At 53.6% G+C, this 12,422-nt stretch overlaps 3 protein-coding genes across 5 annotated transcripts in view; 2 read left to right on the top strand and 1 right to left on the bottom strand.

Annotated features, from left to right (window-relative positions):
* Positions 1 to 246: 246 nt before the first annotated feature.
* LOC111162204 (cardiotrophin-2) lies at positions 247 to 3,986 on the top strand. The gene is made up of 3 exons (XM_022526434.1): positions 247 to 256; positions 1,956 to 2,092; positions 3,528 to 3,986. Exons 1-3 carry the CDS (start codon positions 247 to 249, stop codon positions 3,984 to 3,986), a joined length of 606 nt encoding a protein of 201 aa, XP_022382142.1.
* Positions 3,987 to 5,175: 1,189 nt separating this feature from the next.
* Positions 5,176 to 9,162, bottom strand: LOC111162344 (cardiotrophin 1). 2 transcript variants are annotated; one of them, XM_022526709.1, is made up of 3 exons: positions 9,097 to 9,162; positions 7,791 to 7,909; positions 5,176 to 5,855 (listed from the first exon to the last, which is right to left on the bottom strand). In XM_022526709.1, the coding sequence occupies exons 1-3, from the start codon at positions 9,119 to 9,121 to the stop codon at positions 5,382 to 5,384; spliced, it is 618 nt and encodes a 205-aa protein (XP_022382417.1). In that variant the 5' UTR covers positions 9,122 to 9,162; the 3' UTR covers positions 5,176 to 5,381. The 2 variants fall into 2 exon arrangements, with proteins under 2 accessions (XP_022382417.1, XP_022382418.1); XM_022526710.1 differs by having other exon boundaries at positions 5,382 to 5,855; positions 7,791 to 7,906; positions 9,097 to 9,121.
* Positions 9,163 to 11,686: 2,524 nt separating this feature from the next.
* The window catches only part of LOC111162339 (BCL tumor suppressor 7C), a 39,215-nt gene continuing 38,479 nt past the window's right edge, over positions 11,687 to 12,422 (top strand). For both annotated transcript variants that reach the window (XM_022526702.1, XM_022526703.1), the window contains exon 1: positions 11,687 to 11,929. In XM_022526702.1, coding sequence (XP_022382410.1) covers positions 11,838 to 11,929 — 92 coding nt within the window. In that variant the 5' untranslated portion in view covers positions 11,687 to 11,837. The remainder of the gene's footprint in view (positions 11,930 to 12,422) is intronic.

Genomic DNA, 12,422 nt, shown 5'->3' with positions numbered 1-12,422 from the left:
ACACATCATCGTCATAAGTAAGTAAATTATGGGGCGGCTGGGTGGCTCAGTTGGTTAAACACCTTCCGCTCCTCAGGTCATGATCTCAGGGTCCTGGGATCAAGACCCACATCGGGCTTCCCACTCAGCGGGGACTCTGCTTCTCCCTCTCCCTCTGCCCCTCTCCGCCACTTGTGTTCTATCTCTCTCTCTCCCTCAAATAAATAAATAAATTCTTTAAAAAAAATATGTACATTATAGTGCAGTATGATAGAAGGTGAGTGCAATGAGCCAATTTTTTGAACGAATGCATGAACGAATGGGCCTTCGCTTTCAGCCTTCCCTTAAGTTCTAAACTTAGGGAACTCAGGAATGTAGAAAGGGGAACAAAGGAGACCATCACAATTTGCTTCTCATCTCCATTGCTTCCTGCTCGTGACCCTAGGTGACCTCCCCTCTGAGCCTCACACTGGGAAGAGAACTGGGCCTGAGCTGTAAGGGGACACTTAGCAGCATTTATTCAAATTTAAAATGAGCACACCCTTGGGGCACCTGGGTGGCTCAGTGGGTTAAAACATCTGCCTCTGGTGCAGGTCATGATCTCAGGGTCCTGGGATGGAGCCCCGCGTCGCATCACATGGGGTTCTCTGCTTGGCAGAGAACCTGCTTCCCCCTCTCTCTCTCTGCCTGTCTCTCTGCCTACTTGTAATCTCTGTCAAATAAGTAAAATCTTTATAAATAAAATAAAATAAAATAAGCACACCCTCAAAGGTGCCTAAAGAGTTTGGGATAAGGATGTTCATGGGAGCATTCCGTCATTCAACAAATATTTACTAAGCTCTATGCTAGGTGCTGGGGAACCAGCAGCAAATGAGTCAGGGCAGGTTCTCTCTTTCCTGGAGCCAACATTCTAGGGGCAGAGACAGTAACAAACAAGCAGACAAATAATTAAATAAATTAAATAGCAAAAGTCTCTGAAGACTATAGACTGGGGAGGGGGAGGGGCTTTTGATACGAGGTGAGGACAGCTTATCTGAGCTGAGGCCTGAAGAACAAGAAGGATCCAGCGTCTGGGAAGGTTTGGGGTGGTCCTGGCAAGGCCCAGGAAGGGCGAAGACCTGGGGGGGAGAATGGAATGGGAGGCCAGTACAGAGGGGTGAGGCTTTGCAGGCCACCGAAGGGCTTTGATTTATTCACTTCCACTGTGTGAGGTCTGAGCAGAGGAAGAATTCAGGCACAGGAGGAATCTAGTTGAACTGGGGGTCTGTTGGGGAGGAGGTCAGCAAGTGTTGAAGAAGCAGAGACAGGTGGGGGGAGGCTACTGGGTGAGAAGGGCTGGTGGCTGGGACCCAGGGGATGGCAATGGATGGAGGAAGAAAGCAGGTAGATTCTCAGTGCCTCTTGTCAACTTTTAAGACTTTTTATTGAGAAGAACAAACAGAAAAGTACCCAACTCATGAAGCGTACAGCTCAATGAATTTTCACAAAATGATCGTATCCTTGTCATGAGCACTCAGACCAAGAAACACAGAGCTGGACTGGCTACCTTTTAAGGACAGAGCCGATAGGGTTTACTGTGGGGTAAATGTGGACAGCAAAAGAGAATGAGGCGCCAAAGAGGAACCCAGGTTTTGACCTGAGCAAAGGGAAGAGTGGAAGCGCCCTTGCCTGAGATGGGAAAGGCTGGGAGGCAACTCGGAAGAGGAACCCAGAGTTAAGTATTGGAGACTTTGAGTTGAGACACTTATTGGTATTCAATAATGTCAAGCAGGAAGTTGAATACATCGGGTCTGGGGTCCCGTGGAATGTTCTGGGCTGGAAATAATCTCCTTACAGGGTGATGCGGCCCCGACTTGGATACACACAATTGTTGCAGGCCACAAGGGCTGTGCCCATGGGAAGAGTTGCGACAGAGAATGAATGAACCAGCAGGCGGGCTCGGGGATTGGATGCTGACCTCTGATTTCCTCCGCCAGCCCCGTTCTGCCTGCTGACGCTGCTGCTGCTGCCCCTCAGTCCAGGGGCCCCCATCACCCCAGCTGAGCCCATCAGTCAGGCCTACAGCCTGGCCCTCTACATGCAGAAGAATACATCAGCACTGCTGCAGACTTATGTGAGTGACACGGGGCATAAGCAGGGGACGAGGGCAGCGGGACACTGCCCTCCTGGCCCAGCCCTGGGTAGCGGAAGCAGAGCAAGGTTGGGAGAAGTTTCCTCCACGGGTCTGAGGGTTCAGGGCCTCCGTGCACTAGAGACTCACTCCAACACTGTCACTGATGGCTGGAGACCTTGGGCTAGTCGTTCCTTCTCTCTCTCCGTCTCAGCTCCCTCATCCGCAAAATGGAATTGGGATCCTGCTTTTGCTCACCTTTCAGGACCATTACAAGTCTCAAAGGCGGCACAGACAGAGAAAGACCTCGTGCTGGGTGCTTACCTGAGCCCGATGCTGCGCTAGGCACGCATCCTCCTTCCCTCACAGACGCCTCTAACAGTTCGGAGAGACGGAGTTATAACCAGATACGGAAACTGAGTCTCAGAGAGGGTGAAAAATTTGCTCAAGGTCACACAGCTAAATCACTGGCAGCACCAGGATCTTAACCTGGTCTGTGGCATTGAAGCCAATCCTCCCCGCTCCCCACCCCTCGCTGTCTAGCAGCTCAGACTAGCAGCCTGCCAGCTGAATCTGACCCACAGGTGTTTTCTGTTTGGGCCATGATATACTTGTTCAAGTTTTGAACACGACTGCCTCTCTCCAACAAGTACAGGGACACTCCTGGCCCCTACCCCATCTTAGTTCTGCCTTCTTCCCCAAGTTACACGATCTGCCTAGCCCTTAGAGGCCCCAGGGTTTGTGACTCTCCATTGTACTATATTCCAGGCCCGTGCGAAGTTACTAAATGTAGTTTCTAGTCCTGTAACTGCCGCCATTCCCTGGTTAGCTTTGGGTACCCTGAACCTCGGTTTCTTCACCTGTGAGATAGGGATGGAGGACTAGATGGTCTATCAATTTGGGGATTTATCAGTGGGCATCAAGATTCTATAGGTCCAGGTTTGTGGAAGCCAGAACTTTAACGGAGAAGGCACTCAACTAAATTTAATAATGTTAACAATTATTTATTAATGATTATAATAAAATTAATAAGCGTAAATAACTAAGTGCCACAAATAAAAAAGAACCATAGAGACTCTAATTACACTGTCAATTCTTTAGACTGAAAATAGTATAATAAATGATACAATCATAGTGTTATGATATTAATATATTATAAACAGTGGCTTGTCGTGCCCTTATTGTATGCTAGGAGCTGTGCTAAGTGCTTTCTATGTAGCACTTCTTACGTTTGCACAAGAATACCGATGCATGGGAATTACTGAAGCCGTGATTCAAAGTGGTACAACTTGTACATGAAACTGGGCCATCACAGAGCCCAGGATCTGTGCTAGGAGATGTCCACCAGCTCCCCCTGGGAAGATGTCAGATGTGAAGCCAGGGGGAGCCCCAGGGGACCACTTCAGTCCCTGCACTCCTGTCTCTGTCTCTCGTGCAGCTCCAGCACCAGGGCAGCCCCTTCAGTGACCCTGGCTTCTCAGCCCCCGAGCTTCAGCTCAGCAGCCTGCCTCCTGCCGCCGTCTCCTTCAAGACCTGGCATGCCCTGGATGACGGGGAGCGGCTGAGCCATGCCCAGGGGGCCTTCCTGGCCTTGACCCAGCACCTCCAGCTCGTGGGGGACGACCAGCGAGACCTTAACCCTGGCAGTCCTATCCTGCTGGCTCAGCTCGGGGCTGCAAGACTCAGGGCCCAAGGCCTGCTGGGCAACATGGCTGCCATCATGACCGCCCTGGGCCTGCCCATCCCCCCTGAAGAGGACACTCTTGGGGTTGTCCCCTTCCAGGCCTCAGCCTTTGAGAGGAAATGTCGAGGCTATGTAGTGACCCGGGAATATGGCCACTGGACAGACCGAGCTGTGAGGGACTTGGCTCTGCTCAAGGCCAAGTACCCTGGATAGAGGAGGCAGGACTTCCTGTCAAAGGTTGCAACACTTCTTTCCCAGTGGACTCTTCTCTGCCTTGCTTCTTGGCAAGAAAGGAGACACATCGTGTCTAGCAGACAGGGTGTGTATATTTCGGGATATTACCTAGGAAGTAAGCCTCAAGTCCCTTTTGCCTGGGCCTTTCCTGCCTAGGTCCTATGGCCTCCCTTCCGGATCTGGGGGGGGACTCTATGGATATCATTTTGTGGGTTCTCAATCCAGGGGTCCTGGTTGCCCACATCCTGGGTGGAAAGAAGTGTCTTTTTGAAGAGGCTTCACTTTGCACTCTGCAGGGAGAGGACAGTGGGTCTCCTTCCTGGGCTCTCCTTCAGACCCTCCTGCTCCTGTAAGTTTGCAGAGGTCTTCTTGTCTCTACCTCACTTCCTGTGGGAAGCTGTGTGCTTTCTGAGCAGAGAGGCCTCCCTTCTTTGGATTTCATTACCTTCCCTAGTCTACCTCCCTGACTAGGCCCTCCGTTCCAACTTTCCATTTTGAGGGACTTCACTTCTTGATCAATGGAAGTCCAGCTGAAAAAGTAAGGACTCTCTAGATGTTTACTGCTCAGGACACAACCACTTCCTGTTCTAGAGTGACTGATGTTATCCTTGGCCTGAAGGCATTTGTGAAACTCCTATTTATGTTTTGGCTTTTGGGTATGTCTGGGAGACCAGGCTGTGGCCCAAGGATCCTATTCTCCTCAAAGGTGTCTCGCCATTGTCAACAACTGTATATACTGGTAACGTTAGTGTTCTTTTTATTTTTAAACATTTTATTTACAAAAAATTAATTTATTCTCCGAAATAAAACTCTTTTAAGGTGTTGATCTTTTCTCTCCATAGACCTGGCTTGGGGGGAGGGGAGGTGCAGGGACACAGCAGAAGAGGTGAAGGAGGAGAAGGAGGTCCAAGGGAGAAGGAAGTAGGGCCCATCCAAAGGGCCTGGATGGGGCAGGGAGAGCACAGCAGGATGAGTGACGCGGTGGGAAGGTGCTGAAATTTGTCTGAAGTAGCCCTACCACTCGGCCAGGAAAGGCCAGAGAGAGGCACATGCTCACATGGGGCCAAGGAGAGCCAAGAGATGGAGAAAAGGGGAAGAAACAAAGAGGTCCCCCAGAGATGGGTGAAGGGGGAGATCCAGGAGAGACGGAGGCAGGCCCAAGCCATGGAGAAGAGGGGGAAAGCAAGAAAGTGATGGCCACGGGAAGAGGCAGGAACACAGGAGGTCCGATAGAGAGACACGGAGAACACATAAAGCAAAGAGACAGAGAGAGAGATGGAGACAGTCGGGGCTCCCCAGGAACCGACAGAGAGATGGAGAGACGGAGACTCACGACGAGCGGATGACAGCGAGCTGCAGCCCCGTGCCCCGCGCTCAGGCCGGGCCCCCGGGCACCAGCTGGCCCAGGTCGCCCTCGGTTCGGCTCACCCACTCGCGGTAGAGGCCGCACACGCGGAGCCCCAACACCTTGGCAGGGAAGACGCCCGCGTCGGTGACGGCAGCTGCGGCGTTGGTGGCAACGACGGCGGGCTCCGGCCGGGGCCCGCGGGTCTCGTCGGCGCCCAGCGCGGCCAGCACGGCCTCCACCCCGGCGGCCAGGGCCCGGGCCTGGCGCGCCGCCTCCTCCAGGCGCAGCAGCAGGCGCGGGGCGCGCGGGTTCAGTTCGGCCTGGTGGCGCCGCACCACCTCGAGCAGCGGCGGCAGCGCGGTGAGCGCCGCGGCGTCCAGCCGCAGCCGCTCGGGGGTGGGCAGGCCCGCGTGGCCGGGTGCCGGGGCGCTCAGGCCGGCCACCGGCAGTCGCGGGGGCGAGAAGCCGGGCAGCCCGAAGGGGTCTCCCTGGTACTGCACCTGCGGAGATACGGCAGTCAGTGGGGGGCGAGGGGGGGGGGGGGCGCGAGGCGCGACGTAACCTTTCCACTCTCCGCTCCTCCTCCTCTCGCTGGGGCCTCAGTTTACGCCCTCCCAAATGACGCATTACTCCCAACAAAGTTGTTGTGTTTGATACTCCAAAACAACCACAACCACAACCACAACAACAAGTGGGCTTTGCAACAGCGCCTGTTTCCTCGTCTCTAAAATAGAGACGACAGGGGCGCCTGGGTGGCTCTGTGGGTTAAAGCCTCTGCCTTTGGCTTGGGTCATGATCCCAGGGTCCTAGGGTCGAGCCCCACTACGGGCTCTCAGCTCAGCGGGAGCCTGCTTCCCCCCTCTCTGCCTGCCTCTCTGCCTACTTGTGATCTCTGCCTGTCAAATAAATAAATAAAATCTTTTAAAAAAATAGAGACGAAGTATCAACTTAATAGGGTAGTCATGAGCATGTTAAAATGACTCGGGCAAATGCTGGCCCCCTGGAGGAGCACAGTGAATGTTAGCGATATCATTAATGCTATCTTACAGACCTGAGTGCCAATCCTGACTCCACCACTTGCTAGCTGTGCAGCTGCATGTGAAACCATCTCCCTTCTCTGAGTCTGCCTTGTCATCTGTAAAATGGGGGATCAGTTCCCGGCCTGTCTTTCTACCAGGGATCTCCTGAGAATCACAAAGATACTGGCAGAACCCTGGTCAGTCTCACCAACCCCGCCCCCCCCCATCCTCCAACACCTGTGTACCTGCCGGGCACACAGCAGGGGCTCAATGAATAACTGTTGTATGAACAAACAAATTAAAGGAGATTTGTAATTTGTAAAAATGCTACAACAATGCCATTTATCCTTTTCTAACATCTTGTCTCTGGATTGGCACTGTTTGCTGCTTTATTTATTTATTTTTTTTAAAGATTTTTTATTTATTTATTTGAAAGAGAGGCAGTGAGAGAGAGCATGAGCGAGGAGAAGATCAGAGGGAGAAGCAGACTCCCCGTGGAGCTGGGAGCCAGATGTGGGACTCGATCCTGGGACTTCAGGATCATGACCTAAGCCGAAAGCAGTCGTCCAACCAACTGAGCCACCCAGGCGTCCCTGTTTGCTGCTTTAAACACTATTCCTAATCTTTCCAAATAGGTATGATGATTATGATAATGCTGATTTTACAAATGAGGATATGGAGGCTGAAGAGGTAAACTGACTTGCCCTAGGTCATCCATCTAGGAAAGGACAGAGCTGGATTTTGAACCAAAGTTCATAGCACCATAAAGTTAGTTCTTTCTATTATCCCACTTTCATAACTGTTACATCATTATTTTTTCATGTTACCATTAGTGCCCAAGGTCAAGTAAGTTAGCAGGCCTACAGTCTATTTGATTCAAAACTATAACCTCCTTCCATTACACTTCCATTACACTAGAGTAATTGATGGAAATACCCTCTTTCCTTGGGCAAGGCCCTATGCCCAACCAAAGACATTGGCAAATTCCCCTCCTCTGTTAAAGTCCCCTCTTGGGCTGGAATTTTAGCCTTAAATTGAAACCCTTCTCGGTCTCTCTGCATAGCATAGGTAGAAGAGTTCACAACTCATCTTCTTAAACTGTCTCCTTTAATAGCTGGGGAGACCAAGGCCAGTGGAGGTGAGGTGACAAGATCACAGAAAGCCTGGAACCTAGATTTTTTGACTCCCAGACCAGAATTCTTTTCACTCTTTCAGCCTCTGTCTTAATGCACTGTGGGGGGAACCTCCAAGCTGAGGCAGACAGAGGGGCATTTGGAGCATAGGGAAAGTCCTCCAGTTTGCTCCAACTTCTGTATCTGGGAAATGAGGTCAGAAAAATTAGAAGTCAGGAACCTCTGTGATCTGTACTCCCCCATTCCTCAGGCCTCTGGCACCCCCATCCCCATTCCCACTCACATATTCCTGGAGCAGCTGCTCAGCATATTTGGTGAGGAGGCGGGCAAGGCTGTGTGTCTGACGGATCTTGGCCTCCAAGTGGGGAAGGGGTGAGATGGAGGAGTCAGCCTGTGGATCTTCTGATGGGAAAAAGGGGGAGGAATGAGGGCAGCAAGACCCCTGCTCCTTGACTACTCTTCCAGGCTGGCTCTTCCTTCCTGAACCCACAAGTTCTGCTCTGAATTCTCCAACTTTCAAGCCAGGCAGCCTTTGTCCCATTCCAACTGATGGTAAATGAGACACCGAACATTTGTGAAACAGTTGTCCTGCCTGAAATGTATTCCCTGACCCCAAATCACTGTTAAATCCTATTAAAGCCAAATTAAAATATTGCCTCCTCAGTGTGGTCTCTGGATTCACTTCTCCCTTAAATTGCCTTTTTCCTTTTACTTAAGGCCATTTGTTTATACTCCCAAGGTTGTTTTTGAACGTCTCTTTTATCTGTGTGAATCGGCCTTAGGCTGGGAGTCCTTTGAGGGAAGGTTTCACATATCCCCATACCTCACTGATTTTTGGTGAAATTTAACATCACTGAAGCACAGAACTTCAAATCGGAATAATACCTTAAACCCATTCTACAGTTGGGAAACTAAAGTCCCATGTCCTCCCCGAAGGACAGTCTGTGCAGACGCTGGGCAGGACACCTGCAGCATCCGTGACTACCCTTCCCTAGCGTAAGCTAGAGGGTGGAGCCCCGGAAGGACGACTACATTTCCCGAGATTCCAGGGCACGTGCCAGGGCATGCTGGGGAATGTAGTCTTGGCCCGGCAACTCCCGCCCCGCCCCCCAGCTCCCCCAAGCCAGAGTTTCCCACCGCTAGTCTCTATCCTTAATAGCCTCGACTTTCGTCTCCTATTGTCATTCATTAGCTCCCGTGGCCCAAAGACTTCCTTCCCTAACTCTATCCCTCCCTCTGGTACGCAGGTCTGATTCTTTCCCAATACTACCAATACAGAGGATTCCGGCGTCCAGCCCCAGCTGCGACCTCAGTCCTTTTTCTCAAGGTGTACTCGAACCTGTGATCTAAACCCTGAGCCCAAGTCCCTGAAGTCACAGCCCAGGCCTCCGCTAAACTCCGGTGCTTGTCCTTTCCCACAGTTCACCCGCAGCTCACCCGCTCGTTACCTGACACCGGGGCCCTGCTCTCCCCAGCTCAGGCCGCTCCCTTCCCGGACCCGGGGGTGGTGGGGACCCAGACCCCAGCTTCCAGCCCTTCTGACCCCTGCTCCCCTCGGGCACTGGGCATCCAGCCCTTCAGCCCCTTACCCAGACTTCCCTCCCTCCGGCTCATGCTGGCCCCTGGCTGATCCCGGTTGCCTACACGCCCCCCTTCCGAAGGGGGAGAAGGGGGAAAGGGGTAGGGGCGTGGTCCGGGCGCAACCAATCAGGGCTCAGACCCCAAACAATCCCCCCCCCCCCCCCCCCCCCCCCCCCCCCCGGCAGGATTCCTTGGCTCTGAGCTCAGCTCCTTGCTTGCGCTGCCCAGTCAGGAAAGGGGCCTGAGGGGGGTTGGCACGTTGTCTGCGTGGTGGGCTCAAAACCTAGAGTTTGGGTGTGCCCAGGCCTGGGAGGTAGCCCTGGTACCCGCGGGAGGAGGAGGCTCAGGCTCTGACCTGGGGCAAGGCTTAGTGAGCGAGCTTCTTTTCGGAGAAAGCTGGGGGCTATGGGGGGGAGCGGAATAAGAGAGGGTGGAACTGGCAAGACAGGAATGTGCTGATCCTCCCTTCTGTCTGGGCGCGGGGGGAGGGGGAAGCTGGGTGCGAGAGAGGCCTCGCTAAGGGCCCTCAGGCTTGGGCCACACCTGCCCAGACACATACCTCCTGGCCTATCTTAGATACTTTTCTGCTCACCCTCTCCTGTCACATCTACTAGAAGGGGAATAGATAACGGCAGCAGCTCACTTCACCTTACCAGGCCCAGTAAGAGAACCCCTCTGATGTACACACATTTACTGCATACAGACCTTCATTCTCACCCTGGAACAAGCTTCAGAGACAGGTAAGGGGTTCATACCGATATATCAACCTCACTGACCAGGTGCAGATAAACTATGGATGGTCTGTGCACACTTATACCCATAAGTGGTTCCCAAGCACCTACTCGTCCCGGGCTCTGGGACCCAGAGACAATCCATATTTGGTCTGTGGCCTCCCAAGGAGCTCACAGTCTGATGGAGGCCTTGGTCTCTGGCCTCCTGAGGAGCTCACAGTCTGATGGAGGTGACCATCATCAACAGCAGGTAATGGGGTTTGTGAGTGAAGGGACTGGGAAGGAGTCCTGTGTTTCTGCGAAGGTATTACCATGAGCAGTCAACTGCCAGAATAAAGGAAGGTATTAACTGGCAGAGAGCATAGGAGGAACAACTGAAGCCAGACTGTTGGTAGGGGCCACAATCACGCACTTATAAACAGTGACTATTTATTGGGCATTTACTATGTGCAAGGCACATTGTTCCGGGAGTTACATATTAACTTATTCTCGTATTACAGCTGAAGGAATAAAGATAAGTGAGTCGCCCAAGGTCACTGGACAAGAAGAGCTAGGATTTTGCCCAGAGGCAGTTTGGCTCCAGAAATTTGGTCAGAATCCCCCTCCTTATACCTTAACCCCTCTGGACATAATCACACCAAAACACACCGAGACGAGAGCCAAACCCTTGAAACACACACACATAGCAACACATGTCGTTATCTGCTAGCAAACAGAGATTCAAATAAACTCAACCAAATCACACTCATTTTAAGTAAGCCTTTAATTGAAGTATAATAGATAGGGAAAAGCATACCGTTTGGTGAATATTCAAAGTAAATATAGTGGGGGGAGGAGTGACCAGCACTATCTTAATCAGTTTCAGGTTAAGAAACTGAACAGGAGCAGTGCAAGAGCTCCCTTTCAGTCTCTCTCAAGGGTGACCACTTATCCTGACACCGATTGATTAGTTTTGTCTGTTTTGAACTTCATATAAAAGGAATCATACAGTGTATACAGTGGTATCTGATTCCTTTCATGAGACATAACCCCGGTGTGCGGGACATCACTCTCTGCTGTGTCCACTGTATGAACAGGCTACAATTCCGCTTCCACTCTACTCTTGACGGGCCGTTTCCAGTTTGAGGCCATTATCTACAGTGCTATGAACATTCCGGTACACATCTCTTGGTGCTCATACCCACGCATTCCTGTTGGTTGTTAATGACCTAGGAGTAGAATGCTGCTGGATGGTGCGACCTAGGAGTAGAATTGCTGGATGGTGCGAGTTCAACTTCTCCAGAAAACCGCCCGTTTTCCAAAGCGTCTCTACCCGTTTCCACTCCCACAGAAACAGGAGAGGTCTGGTTGCTCTACTTCTTTGTCTACACTTGATACCGTCTGTCGTTCTCATTTTAGCCATTCTGGCGGGTAGAGACCTCTACTCCTATTTGCAGCGTCTGGTCCGTAATGGGCGCTCAGTGAATAGATCACTGAACGAAGGGCTGGAGGAAGAGCTGGACAGCGCGGGAGTGCCAGCCAGGGGCGGCCGGACGCACACGGTGCACACAGCACTCGGGGCCGCCCCCGCGCTGCGGACGCGGGCTGGGACAGTGACCCTCTCGCGCCCGCCTCCCCCTCCCCGTGCCCACGTGGTCTGAACGCACCTCCTCAGCCCAGCCGCGCGAGTCCTGGCGCCAAGCTGTCCCCAACCCTCCCTCTTGGCGGCGGGTAGGGGGCGCTGAGCGTCGGGGCGCCCCGAGGGGGCGGGCCCGGTCGGGGCGGGGCCGGCCGACTTCCAGGCCTGGGCTCTGGCCGCCCGCGCCGCCCCGCCGTTCCGGGGACGGGCCGGGGCGGGGCGCGGCAGCAGGAAACGGGGCGGGGACTCGCGGAGGCGTTGGGGAGCGAGGGAGGGCGCGGCCAACTCCCGGAGGGACGGCAGGCCGAGACAGCGGCGCCCTGGTTTGGCGCCGAGCCTGAGCCCGCCGGACGGGAGGCGGCCCAGCCGCGGGCTCGGCCTCGGCCCCAGTCCCGCCAGCATGGCCGGCCGGACCGTGCGGGCCGAGACCCGGAGCCGGGCCAAGGATGACATCAAGAAGGTGATGGCGACCATCGAGAAGGTCCGGAGATGGTGAGCGCTGCCCCGGGGCCAGGGATGGGACCTGGCGGGACCACTCTCTCCCAAATGCGTCTATCCCCCCCTTCGCCAGGCGTGGCCCCCAGCTGTTAGGTGTGCCCCCGGCTGAGCCCTGAAGCTCCAGGGCTCTGTCCGCCTTCTGGCTACACCCTCGGGTCTACAAAGCGTGTTCCCAAGCCTTACCCTCATTTATGCCCCGCCCCCTAAAGCTTTGACACTCCTCCCTCAAGTGTGCCCGAGATCTTCTTTGCTATGGTTCCCAGCTGGGCCCAAAGCCTTTCTCCCTTGTATACCCCAGGGGTCTGCAGAGCTATGGCCCCAAGCCATGTTCTCTCCCCAGAGGCACCACTGTGTATGGCCTGGGGTCTGCAGGACTCTTTCTCCTTCTGACTTTATGCCCCATTAGCAAAACCGCACCACTGCCCCTTCCACAGGTCTCCCCATATGTGTTCAGCTCCTGCCGGGGGGGGGGGGGGGGGGGGGGGGG

Source organism: Enhydra lutris, unplaced genomic scaffold (assembly GCF_002288905.1).
Source record: "Enhydra lutris kenyoni isolate GAN:26980312 unplaced genomic scaffold, ASM228890v2 scaffoldscaffold90, whole genome shotgun sequence".
NCBI classification, from domain to species: Eukaryota; Metazoa; Chordata; class Mammalia; order Carnivora; family Mustelidae; genus Enhydra; species Enhydra lutris.
The sequence above is the reverse complement of the archived record's forward strand: the minus strand, read 5'-3'. Positions and strand labels throughout refer to the sequence as shown.